The sequence below is a fragment of the Bubalus kerabau genome, chromosome 12 (assembly GCF_029407905.1).
Source record: "Bubalus kerabau isolate K-KA32 ecotype Philippines breed swamp buffalo chromosome 12, PCC_UOA_SB_1v2, whole genome shotgun sequence".
Classification (NCBI taxonomy): domain Eukaryota; kingdom Metazoa; phylum Chordata; class Mammalia; order Artiodactyla; family Bovidae; genus Bubalus; species Bubalus kerabau.
Window position 1 is genome coordinate 36604953 of NC_073635.1, and position 22596 is coordinate 36627548.

At 47.2% G+C, this 22596-nt stretch overlaps 1 protein-coding gene across 1 annotated transcript; it reads left to right on the top strand.

Moving 5' to 3' along the window:
- Positions 1–20747: 20747 nt before the first annotated feature.
- GJA3 (gap junction protein alpha 3) lies at positions 20748–22325 on the top strand. The gene has a single exon (XM_055541857.1). It carries the CDS (start codon positions 21102–21104, stop codon positions 22323–22325), a length of 1224 nt encoding a protein of 407 aa, XP_055397832.1. The 5' UTR covers positions 20748–21101.
- The last annotated feature ends 271 nt before the right edge of the window (positions 22326–22596 follow it).

Below are 22596 nucleotides of genomic sequence, written 5' to 3' on the forward strand. Positions count from 1 at the left end.
TTTTTCCAGTGGTCATGTATGGATGTGAGAGTTGGACTATAAAGAAAGCTGAGCACTGAAGAATTGATGCTTTTGAACTGTGGTGTTGGAGAAGACTCTTGAGGGTCCTTTGGACTGCAAGGAGATCCAACCAGTCCATTCTGAAGGAGATCAGCCCTGGGATTTCTTTAGAAGGAATGATGCTGAAGCTGAAACTCCAGTACTTTGGCCACCTCATGCGAAGAGCTGACTCATTGGAAAAGACTCTGATGCTGGGAGGGATTGGGGGCAGGAGGAGAAGAGAGGATGAGATGGCTGGATGGCATTACTGACTCGATGGACGTGAGTCTGGGTGAACTCCAGGAGTTGGTGATGGACAGGGAGGCCTGGCGTGCTATGGTTCATGGGGTCACAAAGAGTTGGACACGACTGAGCTACTGAACTGAACTGAACTGAATGTAAGTTTCCATGTTACTCTTTCCATACATCTCACACTCTCCTCCCCTCTCCCCGTGTCTGTAAGTCTATTCTCTGTGCCTGTTTCTCCATAGCTGCCCTATAAATAAATTCTTCAAAACCATTTTTCTAGATTCCATATACGTGCATTAGAATACCATATTTATCTTTCTCATTCTGACTCACTTCACTCTGTATAATAGGTTCTAGGTTCATCCACATCATCAGAACTGACTCAAATACGTTTCTTTTTATGGCTGAGTAATATTCCATTGTGTATATGTACCACAACTTCTTTATCTGTTCATCTGTCGATGGGTATCTAGGTTGATTCCATGTTCTAGCTATTGTGAATAATGCTGCAATGAACAATGAGATACATGTGTCTTTTTCAACCCTGGTTTCCTCGGGATATATGCCTAGGAGTGGGATTGCTGAGTCATATGGTGGTTTTATTCCTAGTTTTTAAAGGAATCTCCATACCATCTTCTGTAGTGGCTGTATCAGTTTACACTCCCACCAACAGTGCAAGAGCATTTCCATTTCTCCACACCCTCTCCAGCATTTATTGTTTTTATACTTTTTGATGATGGGCATTCTGACTGATGTGAGGTGATATCTCATTGTGATTTTGATTTGCATTTCTTGAGCGACAGAGAAGGCAATGGCACCCCACTCCAGTACTCTTGCCTGGAAAATCCCATGGACGGAGGAGCCTGGTGGGCTGCAGTCCATGGGGTCGCGAAGAGTTGGACACAACTGAGTGACTTCACTTTCACTTTTCACTTTCAAGCATTGGAGAAGGAAATGGCAACCAAATTCAGTGTTCTTGCCTGGAGAATCCCAGGGACAGGGGAGCCTGGTGGGCTGCCATCTGTGGGGTTGCACAGAGTCGGACACAACTGAAGCGACTTAGCAGCAGCAGCAGCAGCAATAATGAGTGATGTTGAGCATCTTTTCATGTGTTTGTTAGCCATCTGTATGTCTTCTTTGGAGAGATGTCTGTTTAGGTCTTTTTCCCCGCTTTTTGATTAGGTTGTTTGTTTTTCTGGTATTGAGTTGTATGAGCTGCTTGTATATTTTAGAAATTAATCCTTTGTCAGTTGTTTCATTTGCTATTAGTTTCTCCCATTCCGAGGGTTGTCTTTTCACCTTGCTTAAAGTTTCCTTCGGAGAAGGCAATGGCAACCCACTCCAGAACTCTTGCTTGGAAAATCCCATGGACGGAGGAGCCTGGTAGGCTGCAGTCCATGGGGTCGCTAAGAGTCGGACACAACTGAGCGACTTCACTTTCACTTTTCACTTTCATGCATTGGAGAAGGAAATGGCAACCCACTCCAGTGTTCTTGCCTGGAGAATCCCAGGGATGGGGGAGCCTGGTGGGCCGCCGTCTCTGGGGTTGCACAGAGTTGGACACGACTGAAGCGACTTAGCAGCAGCAGAGTTTCCTTTGCTGTGCAAAAGCTTTTAAGTTTAATCAGGTCTCACTTTACTTTTGTTTTTATTTCTATTACTTTAGGAGGTAGGTCATGGAGGATCTTGCTTTGATTTATGTCATCAAGTGTTCTGCCTATGTTTTCCTCTAAGAGTTTTATAGTTTCTGGTCTTACATTTAGGTCTTTAATCCATTTTGAGTTTATCTTTGTGTATGGTGTTAGAGGTATTCTCATTTCATTCTTTTACATGTAGCTGTCCAGTTTTCCCAGCACCATTTACTGAAGAGGCTGTCTTTGCCCCTTTGTATGTTCTCTCCTCCTTTGTCAAAAATAAGGTACCCAGAGGTGCATGGGTTTATCTCTGGACTCTCTATCTTGTTCCATTGGTGTATATTTCTGTTTTTGTGCCGGTACCATACTGTCTTGGTGACTGTAGCGTTGTAGTATAATCTGAAGTCAGGAAGCTTGATTCCTCCAGCTCCACTCTTCTTTCTCAAGACTGCTTTGGCTATTCAGGGCTTTTTGTGCTTTCATATGAATTGTGAAATTTTTTGTTGTAGTTCTGTGAAAAATGCCATTGGTAATTTGATAGGGATCACATTGAATCTGTAGATTGCATTTGGAAGTATAGTCGTTTTACTCCTTGGAAGAAAAGTTATGACTAACCTAGATAGCATATTCAAAAGCAGAGACATTACTTTGCCAACAAAGGTCCGTCTAGCCAAGGCTATGGTTTTTCCAGTGGTCATGTATGGATGTGAGAGTTGGACTGTGAAAAAGGCTGAGCGCCGAAGAATTGATGCTTTTGAACTGTGATGTTGGAGAAGACTCTTGAGAGTCCCTTGGACTGCAAGGAGACCCAACCAGTCCATTCTGAAGGAGATCAGCCCTGGGATTTCTTTGGAAGGAATGATGCTGAAGCTGAATGCTATGCTATGCTAAGTCACTTCAGTCGTGTCGGACTCTGTGCAACCCCATAGACAGCAGCCCACCAGGCTCCCCCATCCCTGGGATTCTCCAGGCAAGAACACTGGAGTGGGTTGCCATTTCCTTCTCCAATGCATGAAATTGAAAAGTGAAAGTGAAGTCGCTCAGTCGTGTCCGACTCTTAGCAACCCCATGGATTGCAGCCTAGTAGGCTCCTCCGTCCATGGGATTTTCCAAGCAAGAGTTCTGGAGTGGGGTGCCATTGCCTTCTCTGGCTGAAGCTGAAACTCCAGTACTTTGGCCACCTCATGCGAAGAGTTGACTCATTGGAAAAGACTCTGATGCTGGGAGGGATTGAGGGCAGGAGGAGAAGGGGACGACAGAGGATGAGATGGCTGGATGGCATCACTGACTCAATGGACGTGAGTCTGAGTGAACTCTGGGAGTTGGTGATGGACAGGGAGGCCTGGCGTGCTGCGATTCATGGGGTCACAAAAAGTCGGACACGACTGAGTGACTGAACTGAACTGAACTCACAATATTGATTCTTCCTACCCAGAAACATGGAATATCTCTCCATCTGTTTATGTCATCTTTGATTTCTGTCATCAGTGTCTCATAATTTTCTGTGTACAGTTCTTTTGTCTCCTTAGATAAGTTTATTCCTAGATATTTAATTCTTTTTGTTGCAATGGTAAATGGGATTGATTCCTTAATTTTTCTTTCTGATTTTTCATTGTTAGTATATAGAAATGCAAGTGATTTTTGTGTATTGACTTTGTATCCTGCAACTTTGCAAAATTCACTGGTTAGCTCTAGTAATTTTCTGATACTATCTTTGGGGTTTTCTATGTACAATATCATATCATCTGCAAACAGTGAAAGTTTTACTTCTTTTCTGATCTGAATTCCTTTTATTTCTTTTTCTTCTCTGATTGCTGTAGCTAGGACTTCCAGAACTATGTTGAATAATAGTGGTAAGAGTGGACACCCTTGTCTTGCTCCTAGAGAGAATGCTTTTAGTTTCTCATCATTGAGAATAATGTTTGCTATAGGTTTATCATATATGGCCTTTACTATGTTGAGGTAGGTTCCTTCTATGCCCATTTTTAGAAAAGTTTTAATCATAGATGGGTGCTGAAAAAGTCAAAGGCTTTTTCTGCATCTATTGAGATTATCATATGGCTTTTATCTTTCAATTTGTTAATATGGTATATCACATTGATTGATTTGCATATATTGAAGAATCCTTGCATTCGTGGAATAAACCCAACTTGATCATGGTATATGAGCTTTTTGATGTGTTGCTGAATTCTGTTTGCTAAAATTTTGTTGAGGATTTTGCATCTATGTTCATTGGCCTGTAGTTTTCCTTTTTTGTGTTGTCTTTGTCTGGTTTTGATATCAGGGTGATGGTGGCCTCATAGAATGAGTTTGGAAGTGTTCCTTCCTCTGCAATTTTTTGACAGAGTTTTAGAAGGATAGGTATTAGCTCTTCTCTAAATGTTTGATAGAATTCTCCTGTGAAGCCATCTGGTCCTGGGCTTTTGTTTTTTGGGAGATTTTTGATCATAGCTTTGATTTCAGTGCTTGTAATTGGGTTGTTCATAATTTCTATTTCTTCCTGGTTCCATCTTGGAAGATTGAACCTTTCTAAGAATCTGTCTGTTTCTTCCAGGTTATCCATTTTATTGCCATTTAGTTGTTCATAATAGTCTCTTACAGTCCTTTGTATTTCTGCATTGTCTGTTGTAACCTCTCCTTTTTCATTTCTAGTTTTGTTGATTAGAAAAAAAAATTAGTAGAAGGAAAGAAATAATAAAGATCCGAGCAGAAATAAATGAAAGAGAAATGAAAGAAACAATAGTAAAGATCAATAAAAGCTGGTTCTTTGAGAAGATAAACAAAATTGACAAGCCTTTAGCCAGACTCATCAAGATAAAAATAGAGAAGAATCAAATCACTCAATATTCTTGCCTGGAGAACCCCATGGACAGAGGAGCCTGGCAGGCTACAGTGCTTAGGGTCTCAAAGAGTTGGACACAACTGAAGTGACTTAGTACACATGTACTGTCTTTGTTGTTCAGTTACTAAGTCATGTCCAACTCTTTGCTACCCCATGTACTGTAGCACACCAAGCTTGCCTGTCCTTCATTATCTCCCAGAGTTTGCTCAAACTCATGTCCATTGACTCCATGATGCCATCCAACCATCTCATCCTCTGTCATCCCCCTCTCCTCCTGCCCTCAATCTTTCCCAGCATCAGGGTCTTTTCCAATGAGTCAGCTCTTCCCATCACGTGGCCCAAGTATTGGAGTGTTTCAGCTTCAGCATCAGTTCTTCTAATGAATATTCAGGACTGATTTCCTTTAGGATAGACTGGTGTGATCTTCATGCAGTCCAAGTAACTCTCAAGAGTCTTCTCCAACACCACAGTTCAAAAGCATCAATTCTTCAGTGCTCAGCTTTCTGTATAGTCCAACTCTCATATCCATACACGACTACTGGAAAAACCATAGCTTTGACTAGATGGACCTTTGTTGGCAAAGTAATGTCTCTGCTTTTTAATATGCTGTCTAGGTTTGTCATAGCTTTCCTTCCAAGGAGCAAGCATCTTTTCATTTCACGGCACTGTCTTAGTTTCCCCAGTTCTCAAATAGACAAAATAACATAACATCTCCCCAGGCGATGACAGGGGATAAAGCTTCTGCAGACAGTGAGAGAAGGAAGTGCGTGAGGACCCCAGAAACACCAGCCCAGCATCACAACCCGCGGCCTGACCCTTCCCTGGTGTTACAGGACTTTCCTCATTCATAAACGACGAAGTTCTTCTCCTCATCGGCCTCACAAGTCTTGAGGTTTTACACAAAAAGTACTATGAATAGATTCATAGTCCAAAGTGTTAGCTGCTGAGCTGTTTACCAGCAGTGGTAAAAGTCGCTTCCCTGCAACTCGGCTTCTTTCTCCAGAACACGGGGAAGTGCCCCTGCCCTCACACCTGTGCTGTGAGGCTCAGGTCTGATCAAGCAGCTTGAAAACTAAAAGTTAAAAACCACCAATTAGCTGTGGGCAGCTGCATTGTTATTGTCGGAGGGAAGACCATTTTCAACCCAAACGGTCTTTATTTCTGAAAAGCATGAAACGCCAGGAAGAGGCCTGTGCTCTGGGGTGATAACCCAGCAAGCAGGGCCTCCCACACGCTTGTTTTATCAGCTGTGTTCTACTTGCTTTAGAAATCACACTCTTCAATTTGAGGAGATGGAATTCAGCCTCCGGGATCACCTCCCTGTTAACCTCTCTGTTCACGTTTCTTTTAGGGTCATACAGTAAGTGTGAGGGCTTTTTTCACTTTTTTATTGTGGTAAAATACACATAACATAAAATGTACCATTGTAAACATTTCTAAGAGTGCAGTTAAATGGTTTTAATACGTTCAAAATGTTATGCAATTACCGCCACCATCTGTCCCCAGAATTCTGTCCATCATGCAAAACTGAAGCTCTGCCCCCCATTTCAGCACCAGCTCCCCACCTCCCTCCCTGCCCCCACCCATCCTACCTTCTGTCTCCTTGAATCTGACTAATCTAGGGGCCTCCTTTATGAGGAATCACTCAGTATTTGTCTTTTTGTGACTGGCTTATTTCACTTAGGGTAATGTTCTCAAAATTCATCCACGTGCCGCCTGCATCAGAACTTCCTCCCTTTTGAATTCTGAGTTATGCTCCACTGTATGCATGGACCACATTTTGAATTCTGAATTATGTTCCACTGTATGCATGGACCGCATTTTGCTAATCCATTCATCTGTCTATGGACACTGGGTTCCCTCTGCCTTAAAGCCACTGTGACTAATACTGCTGTGAACACCAGAGACCTTGCTTTCAATTTTTTTGGTAATTCCCAAAAGTGGGATTGCTGAATCGTATGGTAAGTCTATTTTTTTTTAAATTTTTTAAGAACTTCCATACTGTTTTCCATGGCTTCCCTGGTTCTTTCAGTGGTAAAGAATCCACCTGCCAATGCAGGAGACACGGCTTCAATCCCTGCGTCGGGAAGATCCCCTGGAGGAGGACGTGGCCAACCGCTCCAGTATTCTTACCTGGAGAATCCCATGGACAGAGGAGCCTGGAGGGCTACAGTCCATGAGGTCACAGAGTCAGACACGACTTAGCGACAAAACAACAACAGCAAGTCAGAATAAGCTGCAAATTCCTCCAGTGGGCAGGATAGGGCCCAGAGCTCAGCACGAGAAATTCTTTGAGTGGAGAAAGTGGGGATCATCACACCTCTTCCAGCACTCATCCACGGCCTTGAATGAGCAGATGATTTATAAAATAGTAGTTGAATTAATTTTCAAAAGTACAATAGAAGATATGTATACCTCACGAGTAACTAAAATACCATGCATCATCTATTAGTATAAGTATGTAATGAATTTTAAACTAAAAGGAAAAAACCAAGTAACAACTTTTTATGAACCTTAAATCTGGCTATTTAAAGAAAAGTGAAAGTGAAGTAAGTCGCTCAGTCGTGTCCGACTCTTTGCGACCCCATGGACTGACTGTAGCCTATCAGGCTCCTCCATCCATGGGATTTTCCAGGCAAGAGTGCTGGAGTGGATTGCCATTTCCTTCTCCAGGTGATTTTCCCGACCCAGGAATTGAACCCAGGTCTCCCGCATTGCGGGCAGACGCTTTATCGTCTGAGCCACACCATTAAATTCTACTGACCACAATTATGGCAGGGTCACTGTGTTTACTCTGGGCCATCATGTTCAGGAAGGGCATCTATATTGAACGAATATTTGAATATTTGTTGAACTTCTCTTTGTATACAAAGCGCAGATGCACCCAGATTCAACACAGGCCCTGAAGGTTAGTTCCGTCTTTGACCGCCAGAGGGCAGCAGAGGCGAGCGCATCTTCGCGGTCTCCGGGAAAGACCAGAGAGGGCGATGCCTTCGAGGGACCACGAGCTGGGGGGTCTCCGGGCTGTCTTCACTGCACGCTTTTTTCAGATACACATATTAATAGCATGTGGAAATGGGGGTCTATCGTTTGAGGATTCAGCTCTAATCAGGTTGGTATATGCGTATGTATTTGTATATATATGTATTTTCTCCTGAAACTATCCTAAACACAATCTCTCTTGAAACCAAATGGGCAGTCTTTACATCTAAAACCGAAACCATACGATTAACATCTTAGTTGTCTACCTAGAGAGTATACGTGCAAAGAAATCACTGTTTCCTGATTTTGGTAGTCTTTACACAATGTCCCTGAAATTTTTCATTGTAATAAGACCTACATAATATAAAATTTACCATTTTAGCCACTTTAATCGTTCAGTTCTCTGGGTTAGTACATTCAAACTGTTCTGCAACCACCATCGTAACTTCATCTTCTCAAACTGAAACTGTTCCCACTAAACACTAACTCCCATCCAGCCCTGCCACTGCACCCACCACCCTACTTTCTGACAACTTTAGATACTTCATAAGTGGAATTATACAGTATTTTGTGACTGTTGACTTCACTTAACATCATGTCCTCAAGAGTCATCTGTGTGGCAGCTTGTGTCAGAATCTCCTCCCCTTTTTAGGGTGGATATTTCATTCTACATAGAAGCACATTTTTTAAGCCATTCATGGAGTTGTCCCTACCTTTTGGCGATTGTGAATCAGGTTGCTATGACATGGTGTGCAAGTATTTGAGTGACACGACATCATTTTAAATCTGCATTTTTAATGAAAAGTTTTTAAATCATTGCAATGTTGTATGTACACGTTTTAGCCTTGGAATACCAATAAGTGTCCCGCAAAGAGACTATAAATATTAAGAAATTTTAGTTTTCTATGATCAAGAAAAAATAAAACTATTCTTGTTACTTCTCAGAGAGAATTAAAAAGTGAGAAAATACCTTAAGACCTATTATGTGTGTGTGTGTTGGTCACTCAATCGTGTCTGACTGTTTGTGACCCCATGGATTGTTGCCTGCCAGGCTCCTCTGTCCTTGGGATTCTCCAGGCAAGAATACTGGAGTGGGTTGCCATGCCCTCCTGCAGGGGATCTTTCTGGCCCAGAGATGGAACTCTGGTATTATGCATTGCAGGCAGATTCTTTACTGTATGAGCCACCAGGTAAGATTTCTATAGTAATATTTCTCAATTTAAAAACAAAACTTAAAAACCAAAAAAAAATAAACCCTAACAACCAAAAAAACCTAGGTCCAGGTAACCACCACCTACTAAACACACACACACACACACACACACACACACACGTCCGAGTTCTACAAGGGAAGGTGTTTTAGACGAGCCTTTAGCAGCTTAGCTTTCTTTCCCCTGGGTTGCCCTCAAGTTCAGATCCCACCTGAACAGGTAAACTCTGCGGGGTGCGCAGCTTGCTCGTCAGATCTGAGCGCTAATCAAGCAACCCTGGAAGCAACCAGAGACTCGGTTGTTCTTAAAAAAAAACCAACAGGAATCCCAGTGCCCTGGACTGAATTAAGTGTGTCTGACGCGAGCCAGGCTCGCTGCGCTATTTATAGACCCCGGCCAGGGCACCACTACCGCCCCCGTGACAGCGTGGGCCGCTGCGACCAGGCAACACGCACCCGGCGTGGAACCTGCACCCCGCATTCACGTCCCACACCCGCACCCCTACTGCCCTAAGCGAGCGGGCGGGAGGTGCGGGGTGGGGGGTGCGGGACGTGGAGCCACAGCTTGGCCGGGGAGAAGTGGGCGGATGCGGGTGTGGAATGCGGGAGTTCGGCGTGTGAACTAGTGGCGGGAAGCGGGATGCGGGTGTAGGATGCGGGGTGCCAGAGTGGGATGTGTGATGTGTAATGTGGGCGGGGCCGGGCGGGGCGGGGCGCGGGGCCCTGGCGCTGGGTGTAGGGTGGGGGGTGCGAGTGTGGGATGTGGGGTGTGGGCGGGGGATGGGGAGGGGCGCGGGGCGGGGCGCGGGGCCCGGGCGCGGGGCGCAGCTCGGGGCGCGGGGATGGCGCCGGGGCGGGGAGCCCGGGTGGCCGGGCGCACGCGTCGAGCCGAGCGCACGGAGACCTGGTGTCCAGCAGAGCGGCCCGAGCCCTGCCCGCGGGAGAAGCGACCGGGTCGGCGCGGCGGGTAAGCGCGGGCTGCGGGCTATCCCTCAGGGTCCGGGCAAGTTTGGGAGCAGCGGGCCGGTCGGCGCGACTTGGGCACTCCCTGGGGAACTCTGGAGCTTGGCGCGGCGATGGCTTTTTCGGGGTGTGGGGGGTGGCCGGCGATGGCTTCAGACCTTTCCCTGGGCTGCGCCCCTGTGGCGCCGGCACTCCCGCGGGGCGCGAGCCGCTCTTCCCCAAGGTCTTGGCTCGCCTGCGCTCCTTTAAGAAACTCTCTCAAAGTTTTTTAAAAGACAGACTGGCTCTGAGCGCCTCGGCCTCGTTTGTTGCCGCGTGTACACCTGGCGGCGGGTTTCAGTAGAATTTGCGGAGAGTGGGCTGGTCCCGCGTCTGCGCTCTTCGGGCCGCGCTCTGGGGCTGCGGACGCGGGCACGTGCTCGCTGTCGGGCCGGGTGAGACCCTTCCATCCCGGTGGGCAGACCTCTCGGTCCAGAGCAGCTGTGACATGGACTTCAGCGACCAGGGCAGTCCGCCAGGGTTTGCTTAATCAAGGTTTCGCCCAAATGTGCCATTTAAAAATGTTCATATGCCAACAGCAGGGGAGTGGATGGTGCTTTGGTTTTTAATCACCCAAGAATTCAAAATGATGGTTTATGACATGTGCTTCACTTCGCTGGCAGGCCCTCCGTGTGCTGGGAAATGTATTGCAAATCAGACATTAAAAGATTAGAGTGGAAAACGGACTTATTTCCCGAAGGTCAGTGTATTCAAAGTAAACCTCAGCTAATCTGGCGCCGATTCCACTGGTTCAGCAGTTTGGTTCTTGCCGAGATAAGCATCTGTTGAGGGCAGTGCACGTGTTTTGTAGTGAAAAGTAATTCACAGAAACTTTACAACTGTAACAGATTAGACAATGCTGTTCGTGTCAACCAGCAAATGCTAACTGGCTTAAAGCTGCCTTATAATAATGGCGTGTAACAGGATTTCATTGTTGGCCAACGATAAAGAGAATTTTGACATAATTTCTTTGAACGTTCTTACATTTTGTGTTCATTTTCTTAACTAAGGTAACTTTTACCCTGCACATTTGAAACTTTAAAATACTTATAGTCACAGCCATTTTACACAGTCTCACACGAGTCAAGAATTTAAATCTAATTTGCCCCTCACTTGTTACCATTACTTGAACACACATCTAACACAGAATAAATAGGACATACATGGCTTTAGGATTTTACCTCAGTACAGCACATAAATATATCAATAAGCACATAGTCTTTGTAATGTACTAAAATATTCCCAGAACATTCTAGACAGTGTGAAGGCCTTTGAGGTTGCCCAGGGTCTGTATGGGAAAAAATTCAGCCAAACTCAGTTGCCATCTTAATGTACCCCCTCTTCCTCCCTGTACTGTGTCAGGTCTCTCCACCCTCCAAGGCCATGCCCAGCGCTGTGTAACGCGTGTGGTGCTACCTTTTGAGCAGTGTGACAAGCCTGCCTCTCCTGCTGGATAAGAGGGTGGACTGGGTCTGGATTATTTTGGTCACTCCATGTGTAGCACAGTCCCACACACGTAATAAGCACTTGATAAATATTTACCAACTTAAAGAGGGCAAAAAATCCAATACCTGCGGCCCTAAATAGCATACCTACTATTACCTACTAAGTCGCTTCAGTCGTGTCTAACTCTGTGTGACCCCATAGACAGCAGCCCACCAGGCTCCCCCCGTCCCTGGGATTCTCCAGGCAAGAACACTGGAGTGGGTTGCCATTTCCTTCTCCATAAATAGCATACACATGTCTCTAAAAACACTATGTTTTTGCAATTTCAATGTAATTCTTAAAAGCAATAAAATAGCAATAGATTTTCATGTTACTTTTGATTCCTACACTGGTGGAAAATTTATCTTGAGGACTAGATTAGTACTATGATGCTTGCTTTTTCGAAGAAGGCAATGGCACCCCACTCCAGCACTCTTGCCTGGAAAATCCCATGGACAGAGGAGCCTGGTGGGCCACAGTCCATGGGGTTGCTAAGAGTCCGACATGGAGCGACTTCACTTTCACTTTTCACTTTCACGCATTGGAGAAGGAAATGGCAACCCACTCCAGTGGGCTGCCGTCTATGGGGTCGCACAGAGTCGGACACGACTGAATCGACTTAGCAGCAGCAGCAGCAGCAGCAGCTTGCTTTTTGGGATCTCTGTGTCTTCAAAAGTGTGACACTAATGGTTCATGTAAGGTTTCTGCATTCTTACCTTTTCTTTAATTTGAAGTTTGTGGCTTGCTTTAAGTTTCCTGTTAACAGACTATTGATAAATGATGCTTAATGTAAAAATCACTTAATTTTTTTCATTCAGATCACATGATTAGCTCCTGAATGTTCATCTGTTCATGAAACTCCATTTCCTCTTAGCTTTATAATGAATCTTTTATTCTAGAACAGAGAAGAGAGTTCTGCTTTGTACTAATAGAAATAGATTCGAATAAGAAAATTTAGATTCTATTTATACTATATAAATTATTATTTCTGCAGAACATAGAAAACATTTTGACAGATGTAATTTGTGTCTGTAATATAAATGGAACAATAAAATGCCATAATTATAAGGCTGTGCGGTTTTGTTCACTAAGCAAGAATAAAGATAATACCTGAATTTGCTTTAAAATGACAATTCCAATTTATATGATGAGGTAGCTGGCTGTTGTTAGCAATAAAAAATATTTGACAATTTTAGACATTCTGGACTGGAAGAAAAGAGCAAAGCCTAAAACATACTCTAACCCGTGTTTCTACACGTTTCTTTTAAAGTGTGGTAGAAACAGCTCAAAACGCACCTGTTGTCATCTGGACCATGTGCGTGGTGCTTAATCCCATGAGGTGACGTGGACGGGGACCCAGAGCAGAAAGTCAGGAGTTCTTATGCCAACTTCAGCCCTGCGTGCTGTGCAACCTCAGGGAAATCACAGAACCTCTCTGGGCATCCATTTTCTGATCTGTAAAGTGAGGATGACAGTAGGGCCACTTCTAAGGTCCTTCCAGCTCTAAGATGCTGCGATTCCATGTTCCTTTCATGGATTATGAATAAGATTCCTGAAAGGTGTCACTGGGATTTACATAGGGAAATTACCTTTTAACTGCATTCATGAGGTCACTGTCTGGTGTACTACTGAGACATCCTGACCTTGTGTTTCAGGCATGATGAGCTGCTCAGAACACAGGAAGCTGTCACACCCTATAGTTTCCTTGATTGTTATTTACTCTTGGCCCAAACCAGCCTTCAGAAGGTTGTGCACTGCCATGAGGGAGACAACTTTTTTTTCCCACTATTCAGTTATTAAAACCTTGAGGGCTAATGTTGAAGTACATTAAAAGTAACACATCATTGCTGCTGCTGCTGCTGCTGCTGCTAAGTCGCTTCAGTCATGTCCGACTCTGTGGGACCCCATAGACGGCAGCCCACTGGAGTGGGTTGCCATTTCCTTCTCCAATGCATGAAAGTGAAAAGTGAAAATGAAGTCGCTCAGTCATGTCCAACTCTTAGTGACCTCATGGACTGCAGCCTACCAGGCTCCTCCGTCCATGGGATTTTCTAGGCAAGAGTACTGGAGTGGGGTGCCATTGCCTCCTCCGAACACATCACTATAATGTCTAAATAAAATGTTTGAGTGAGTGAAAATTACTAATGGTGTTCTTAGGTCTTTCGCAGAATTCATTCTAGAAATGTGCAACATGGTTTAATAAAGGGCGGGAGGACCTGATGAGGCAGTGGGCAGGGAACTGTTTGAAGGGCTTGGAGAGGGTGCCCAGCGTGGCATGAATAGCCTTGGAAGACAGTCATGTTTCTAATTTCACTGCAGACTATCTACGTTTTCTGTCAACTGAACTGAAGCACGACCAGCTGGTAACTTTCTAGCTTAATATTAGAATTCTAATTGTGGAACTGTGATGTGATACTCCTATCTGGAGGGAATATTTACTTTATTCAAGTATTTTAAGAAAAAATACTGTGGCTAAAATCTTAAGTGTACTTTTAATTTTGCCATTCCTGAATATACAAGCTTGAAGACATTTGTTCTCTAACATAGTTGTTTAAATTGCTTTTGACTTAAAATTAGCTCTCACTAAGTTTGTATGTTACAGAAGGTCAAAAACAAAGACTAGTGAGTCCTTCCCTTTGACTAAAAATCAAAGTGTCACCCATATTTACCTTCACCAAATAAAGATTTAGGAGCATGATTTTTTGCATATTCATAAGTAATTAAATTCTGTGAAAGAGAAGATGTGAGAATAATAATAATACATGGATGGCAGGAACTATTATAAATGTTTTCATATATTCTTAATGAATAAATAAGATAATGAAATTAAAATATGAATTTAAAACAGTTTCATGTTTCTGGGATTTTTTCTTTGACAGTAAAATATACAATCCTAGAAATGCTTTAGAATTACTAATAAAGAAGCTGGAAAGTTAGTGTTTTATAATTCCACTAAATCAGTCAGTTCTGGATGAGAGTGATATTTCCTGCCAGAGCTTCAGATTATTGAAAAGTTAAATTTCCATTTAAAATTAGGAAGGGAAACCCCTGGATATAATAAGAAATAATTTTACACTAAGGTCAAGGATACTCTTAAATTGCATATGTGTCATTTACAAAGCCATCAGTAAACACTAAAATCTTCATTATCTATTTAAAAGATCCTTAGGAGTTTTTGGTAGATGTATTCTGTGTATTGTGAATACGGTATACATGATAAGACACTGGAAAAAATAACAAACTCTCACTCTTTTTCAAGCATATCAAAATTGATTCTTTATTAAAAGAAACACTTCTAGCAAGACTAATACTTTAACAGCCTCAAACAATATTTGGAACCAAACAAAGGAATCTAACTACAGATATCATGGAGTCTTTGCATCATAAGAAAATACCATGAATAATTTTATGCCAATAAATTTGAAACTTGGATGAAATGGAAAATTCTCTAAAAAATATAAATGATCAAAAATGACTTTAGCAAACCTACTTCTGTTAATAACAGATAATGAGATTGAATTTGTGATCTAGTCCTCCCAACCACTCAAAATAAACAAAAAGACTTTAAGCCCAAGAGCTTTCATGGGACATTCTTTTTTTTTTTTTTTTTTTTTAGATAAGAAGTAGATTTATTCAGATTCAGAGAGAAGCACACTCCAGAGACAGAGTGTGGGCCATCACAGAGGGTGAGTGCAGCCTATTGGACATTTTTATACAAGCTTTTTACACAAAGAATTTTAAAATAACTTTCTTTTCAAAATCCAAGACAGTACAAAAAACAATAAGATCAATCTCAAGTATGAACAAACACATAATCTAAAATAAAGTTGTAGCCAGTTTAATTTGATCATATATTAAAGTCATGACCCAAAAGATGCTTCACCATCTAAAAGTCACCATAGATGCAGAGAAAAAAGCATTCCACCAAATCCAATATTCATTCATGATTTAGAAAACAAATCAAAGACTGAACGAAAATTTCTCCACCTGATACAAGTTGAAACATCACACTCAATGATAAAACTTCAGAAGCATCATTTTCAGATTGAAACCAGGGAAAATGTCACCATTCAACATTTTACCAGAAGTCCAAGCCAATGCAAGAAGACAAGAAAAAGAAAAAACAGGGATTCAAATTAGAAGAGGAAGAGACACATCTCTCCTTAAGAGGATAGGATTCTGCATCTTTCACAGAAAATCCAAAGGACTCTCCCGACTGGTCCATCTAGGAGGGGTTTTCTGCCGGGTTGCTGAATACAAGATCAATATACAGAAATAAGGTTCCTGCTGCTGCTGCTGCTGCTGCTAAGTCGCTTCAGTCGTGTCTGACTCTGTGCAACCCCATAGATGGCAGCCCTCCAGGCTCCTCCGTCCCTGGGATTTTCCAAGCAAGAGTACTGGAGTGGGTTACCATTGCCTTCTCGGAATAAGGTTCCTAGGTACCGATAACAACTACTCAGAAATTATAATGAAAACAACTATTTAGAATGAAGAATTAGAACAACTACAAAGTTATCTCGGAATAAGTCTAACAAAAGGTGTGTAAGACCTTTTGGGACAGCATCCTAATGGCATAAAGATGCCCTTCATCTATGGAGCAGTAGTGCTCAGCAGTGGGAGCACTAGATTGTAGAGAGGTAAATTTGACTCATCTGTGAATTCCAGGCAATTCCAATCAAACCTGTGTCTCAGATTTTTGTGGAACTTGACAAGTTCTGCCTAAACTTCATATGCAAGAAATAAAAATAAATTGTTGTGACAAATATGAAGAATGAAGCTGGAGGACTTGTCCTTTGAAGCGTGAAGTGTGTCTGCAGCCACTGCCACTGGGTGTCCTGCCTCTTGCTGTGGTCAGTCCCTTTCTTCTGGAGAACAAGTGTCCCGTTAGTCAGTGTGAAACTTTGGAGGTTCGGCTTTTTCCTCTTTCATGCTTGTCTCTGTGGTTGATCTTTTCTATGCAGGCTCTTACAGGCCTGGCTTCCATCTTGCTCTTGGGATTCCAAAGCTATGTGTTGGGGTCATCTCCAAAGAGCAGAAGAAGAATGAATCTTTTGTTATTTTAAGAAACTTATTTTCAGTTCTATTTCCTCTTTAAAGAGTCAGACTAGAATTATAAAAAGGTGTGATAAGTATGATAAAGGTGGTGCTAGGAGGACCTAAAAAGCCTCTTGATGAAAGTGAAAGAGGAGAGTAAAAAAGTTGGCTTAAAGTTCAACATTCAGAAAACTAAGATCATGGCATCTGGTCCCATCACTTCATGGGAAATAGATGGGGAAACAGTGGAAATAGCGTCAGACTTTATTTTTAGGGGCTCCAAAATCACTGCAGATGGTGATTGCAGCCATGAAATTAAAAGACACTTACTCCTTGGAAGAAAAGTTATGACCAACCTAGATAGCATATTGAAAAGCAGAGACATTACTTTGCCAACAAAGGTCCGTCTAGTCAAGGCTATGGTTTTTCCAGTGGTCATGTATGGATGTGAGAGTTGGACTGTGAAGAAAGCTGAGCACCGAAGAATTGATGCTTTTGAACTGTGGTGTTGGAGAAGACTCTTGAGAGTCCCTTGGACTGCAAGGAGATCCAACCAGTCCATTCTGAAGGAGATCAGCCCTGGGATTTCTTGGGAAGAAATGATGCTGAAGCTGAAACTCCAGTACTTTGGCCACCTCATGCGAAGAGTTGACTCATTGGAAAAGACTCTGATGCTGGGAGGGATTGAGGGCAGGAGGAGAAGGGGACGACAGAGGATGAGATGGCTGGATGGCATCACTGACTGGATGGACATGAGTCTGAGTGAACTCTGTGACTTGGTGATGCACAGGGAGGCCTGGCGTGCTGCGATTCATGGGGTTGCAAAGAGTCCTACACGACTGAGCGACTGCACTGAACTGAACTGAGAGGTAAAGAACCCGCCTGCCAATGCAGGAGACATAAGAGGCGCAAGCTCAGTCCTGGGTTGGGAAGATCCCCTGGAGGAGGGCATGGCAACCCACTCTAGTGTTCTTGCCTGGAGAATCCCATGGACACAGGAGCCCGGCAGGCGATGGTCCATAGGGTCACAAACAGTTGGACACGACTGAAGCGACATAGCATGCATTGTTGTTCAGCTGCTCAGTCATGTCTGACTCTTTGTGACCCCATGGACTGCAGCCCCCCAAGCTTCCGTGTCCTTCACCATCTCCCAGAGTTTGCTTAAACTCAAGTCCATTGAGTCGGTGATGCCCATTGAGTCAGTATACATGTAGGTACGTAATACCATAGTCTAGGTCTCTTGGCATCTAGAAATTACTGTCTTAAGTGTGAGAGCTGGAAATAGGCATGTAAAATATGAAAAAAAAAAGCGAAAGAAACAGTCTTTCCAATGGCTAAAAAGATAACCAGATAAGCCCACTTTTCACTATACCAAACCCACTTTTCACAGCCTACCAAGTCCTTTTAGCTTTGTACCAAGTCAGGGATTGCAAAAAAATAGCATTAGGGCCACCACTGCCCATGCCAAACCCTGGCAAACCCTGGCAAACATTACTAGTTAAACATAGAACTCTCTGGTTTAGCCTGCACGTCAGTATCCAGATCCTACTTGTGGTGTTCCAGGAAATCACACAAGAAAACACAGAATGAATATGCCTGGTCATTCTATTGCCTCCAATTTATAAACCAAATAGGAGTGTTTCTAGTGTCAGTCTGTTACAAAAGGGAATCTAGTGCAATGCAAATTGTACATTTTGCTCTTGTTCGTTCTAGAGTCTCAACTAAAACTGGCATTTTCAGATGGGCAGCTTATGGTCCTCTGGATGCTGGAGCACCTGGCTTGATCTCCAGCCCCTCTGCGCTGCCCTCCCCACCCCCACCTCCGCCCCCGTCCCCATCCCAGTCCTTAGAAGACCTCCTCAGTGCTGTCTCAGGGCACTGAGGAGGTCCATGATGACTTGACCTCTAATGCGTGCCTAATAGACATTTCAGGCTGAACGTTCCTAAACAAAACTGTTCGTCCTCTGCGCCCCTCCCCCCCTCCCCCCCCCCAACGCACCCTCCACCCTCTGACCCTCCGCTTTCACCCTTGCCCTGGAGATAGTTCTCAGCACCAGTACCACTGGTCCCATAAAGACGTAGGATTGTATCACAGCTGTTCAACCCCCTCCCCCCACCCAGTATCTTCCCAACTCACCTGGAGTCAGAGCCCAGGTTCTGGTCACTGACCATTGTGGTCCACCTGCCTCCCGTTAACCAGATCTCTGACCTGCTCCACCCAGTCTCACCCCCACCCTCCACCCCCTCCCCCCTCCCGACCCCCACTCCCCTCCCCACCTCTACCTCCCACCCCCCCCACCCCCTCCCCACTGGGGTCTCCTCTGCTCAGTCCTCACTTGCCCAGCCCAGCAGGCTTGCTGCCTTCTGAGAGCCTTGTTATGCCCGGGTTCTCCTCAAGCCCCGCCTCCTCCACCCCCAGCTCCCAGCTCCCGGCTTCTCCAGGGCACCCCGGCTCGACTGCTCTGTTCCCACATTCCAAACTCTTCTTCTGCAGCTCAGGGCCTGTCCTAGCCTGAAAGACGCCCTCTTAACTCGGGAGAGGAGTCTCATCTCCCTGCAGCTGCCCCGCCCCTCCCCCATCGCCCCCGCCCCCTCCCTCCTCTGGGCGACAGGAGCCCCCACCGCCCATCCTCCTCCGGGGCCCAGGTTGACAGGTCCCCCTCACCCTCGGGTCTCCAACCCGCCCCACGTGCTCCCCGGGCCTGGCCCGCGGCCGGGTCACTGGAAGGGCGTCCGTGGCCTCCTTGTCGTGAGATCAAAGGGCCTCTTCTCTGCTTCTTCTCCCGGAGTGGACGAGTGGACGCCTTAGTCACCGGCTCCCCCGAAGCCCGCCGGCGTCCCCAACTCCGCGGGTCCAGCCCCTCGGGCCATTCTCTGGCCTCTGGGGGGGCCCTCACAGGTGCACCGCCCTCCCCCCGCCCGCCCCCCCGCACCTGCTGCCCTACGGGGTCTGGTCTGGGGAAGCTGGGGTTGCTGTTTGACTCTCTACCCCTAAGGTTAGAATTTCCTAGAAGTCACTTTTCCCAGGAGACTCAGGGGAAAACAGTAATACAGATAACAGATAAAACAAGATTTCAGAGCATACGCTCCCCGGAGCACGCGCGGCCCCAACCCAGGGCCCTGCCTCCGTCCAGGCTCAGCCCTGGCCCTCCCCCCGTAGTTGGACCCTCCACTACCCTCCCGGCTGGGAGACCTCTCCAACTGGTCTCCCTACAGCGGCTGGGAGACCTCTCCAGCTGGTCTCCCTCCAGCCCGTCCTTCCGCAGGACACTGGGCCATGCGGCTGCCCTGCCCCAGCACTGCAGCCCACAGTCCGGCCCCACGGGCGCGGGACACAGGCCCCTTCCTTCGGGAAGGACAGACTAGGGCCCCGCGCCCAGGGTCCGTCCTCCCTGCGTCTGCACGCACACCAGTCCTGCTCTGTTTAATTTTCACAACGTGTTCCTTTCTGTCCTCCCCCCAACCCATCGACCCTCCTATCACCCGCCGGCCTTCGGGCCTTCGGCAGTCACCCGAGACCTCACGAGGCCCTTCTTTCTGAACGACACCAGCTGTCAGGTTAGGAATCGGCCCAGCTGTGTGCAGAGCGACGAGGACGGGAGGGGGCGGGGGCTTCCCTCAGGCAGCCCTCCTCGTGGCCTGCGGTTGCCTCCCTCCTGCTGGCACCTGTGCAGCATGACCTCTGCTCAGGGCCACAGGTGCTGGGGACAGTTACCAAACCCTGCTCAGGAAAAGACACAGGCATGCTCACAACTGTGCCTGCATCTGTGCACACACACACACACACCTGTACTTGCACCCATACATATACATAGACACACCTGGACATATACATACAAACACACCTGTGCCTGCACACATACACATACACCTATACATGTACACACACACCTGTGCCTGCACATGTGCACACACACCCCTATAATGTACACACAGACCTATACATGTGCACACACACATGTATATGCACATACATACACCTGTGACTTCACATGTACATACACACACCTGTACATGTATACACACACCTGTGTCTGCACACATACACACATGCACACCTGTACATGTACAAACACCTTGCATGAACATACACCTGTGCATGTGCACACACTTGGACATGCACATACAAACACACCTGTGCTGCACACATACACACATCTGTACCTGCACATGTGCATATACACACCTGTACATGTACACACACACACCTGTACATGTACACACACAGCTGTACATGCACACACACCTGTGCATGTACACACAGCTGTACATGCACTTACAGACCTGCTCTTGCAAGTATGCATGCACACACACAGCTGTACATGCACACATGTATATGTATACACACACCTGTGCCTGCACACACACGTGTTCATGTACATGCACAGCTGGGCATGTACACACACCTGTGCATGTACATACACACCTGCTCCTGCATACCCGCATGGACACTCACAACTTTCCCTGGAGGGTTCCGGCTGGGGAGGGTGAGCACAGCTCCCCATGACAGCATATCCCACGCACATCGTGGCCCAGGGCTGCCCGGGGGCCGTGCCCTCGGCTCGCCTAGCCGGCCTAGGCCTAGTAACGAGCCTGTTCTCCTGCAGGTTAGCAGTCTGAAGCGATGGGCGACTGGAGCTTCCTGGGGAGACTCCTAGAGAACGCCCAGGAGCACTCCACTGTCATCGGCAAGGTCTGGCTGACGGTGCTGTTCATCTTCAGGATTCTGGTGCTGGGGGCCGCGGCCGAAGAGGTGTGGGGGGACGAGCAGTCGGACTTCACCTGCAACACGCAGCAGCCCGGCTGCGAGAACGTGTGCTACGACCGCGCCTTCCCCATCTCGCATGTGCGATTCTGGGTGCTGCAGATCATTTTCGTGTCCACGCCCACGCTCATCTACCTGGGCCACGTGCTGCACCTGTTGCGCATGGAAGAGAAGCGGAAGGAGCGTGAGGAGGAGCCGCCGAAGGCCGCCGGCCCGGAGGGGCACCAGGACCCGGCCCCGGTGCGCGACGACCGCGGCAAGGTGCGCATCGCCGGCGCCCTGCTCCGCACCTACGTCTTCAACATCATCTTCAAGACGCTGTTCGAGGTGGGCTTCATCGCCGGGCAGTACTTCCTGTACGGCTTCCAGTTGAAGCCGCTATACCGCTGCGACCGCTGGCCCTGTCCCAACACGGTGGACTGCTTCATCTCACGGCCCACGGAGAAGACCATCTTCATCCTCTTCATGCTGGCCGTGGCCTGCGTGTCCCTGCTCCTCAACGTGCTGGAGATCTACCACCTGGGCTGGAAGAAGCTGAAACAGGGGATGACCAGCCCCTTCCGCCCGGACACCCCTGTTTCCAGGGCGGGGTCCGTAAAGCCGGTGGGGGGGAGCCCCCTCCTCCTGCCCCCCAACTCCGCCCCGCCCGCCGTCACCATCGGGTTCCCGCCCTACTACGCGCCCTCTGCCTCCTCCCTGGGGCAGGCATCTGCCCCAGGCTACCCCGAGCCGCCCCCTCCCGCGGCCCTGCCCGGGACCCCCGGCACCCCCGGTGGCGGCGGCAACCAGGGCCTGCGCGCCCCGGCGCAGAACTGGGCCAACCGTGAGGCCGAGCCGCAGACTTCGGCTAGGAAGCCCTCTCCTCCCGCGCCGACGCCGCCTGCAGCCGAGAGCCCCGGCGGTGGCCCCCAGCAGTCCCTTCCGGAGGGCGCGGCGGGGAGCTCGGGCGACAGCGACGGGGAGGGGGCGGTGACGGCCGTGGAGCTGCACGCGCCCCCAGAGCCCCCCGCAGACCCCGGCCGGTCCAGCAAGGCCAGTAAGTCCAGCGGCGGCCGGGCCAGGGCCGGCGACTTGGCCATCTAGCGGCGGCCCAGCGTCCAGGCCCAGGGCGCTCACCGGCGGGGAGCGGCCTGGAGGCGGGAGGGGCTGGAGCGGGTGGAGGGGGCGAGCGAGGGTCGGGTCCGTGTGTCAGTGCTTGCTGTTCCTAGCGCTGTGAGGTAGTGAGGGGCGCATCCGAGACGGGAGGGGGCACAGGGGCCGGGGGCCTCCAAAGATTCTCCCAGCAGCCTGCGCGCCCAGAGCCCAGCGGCCTTCCCGGAGATGCTGCGGCCTGGTGTGGGCTGTGGTGTCTGCT

Coding starts and splice junctions, on each gene's coding strand:
- GJA3 (XM_055541857.1), top strand. CDS start 21,102: ATGGGCGACTGGAGCTTCCTGGGGAGACTCCTAGAGAACGCCCAGGAG.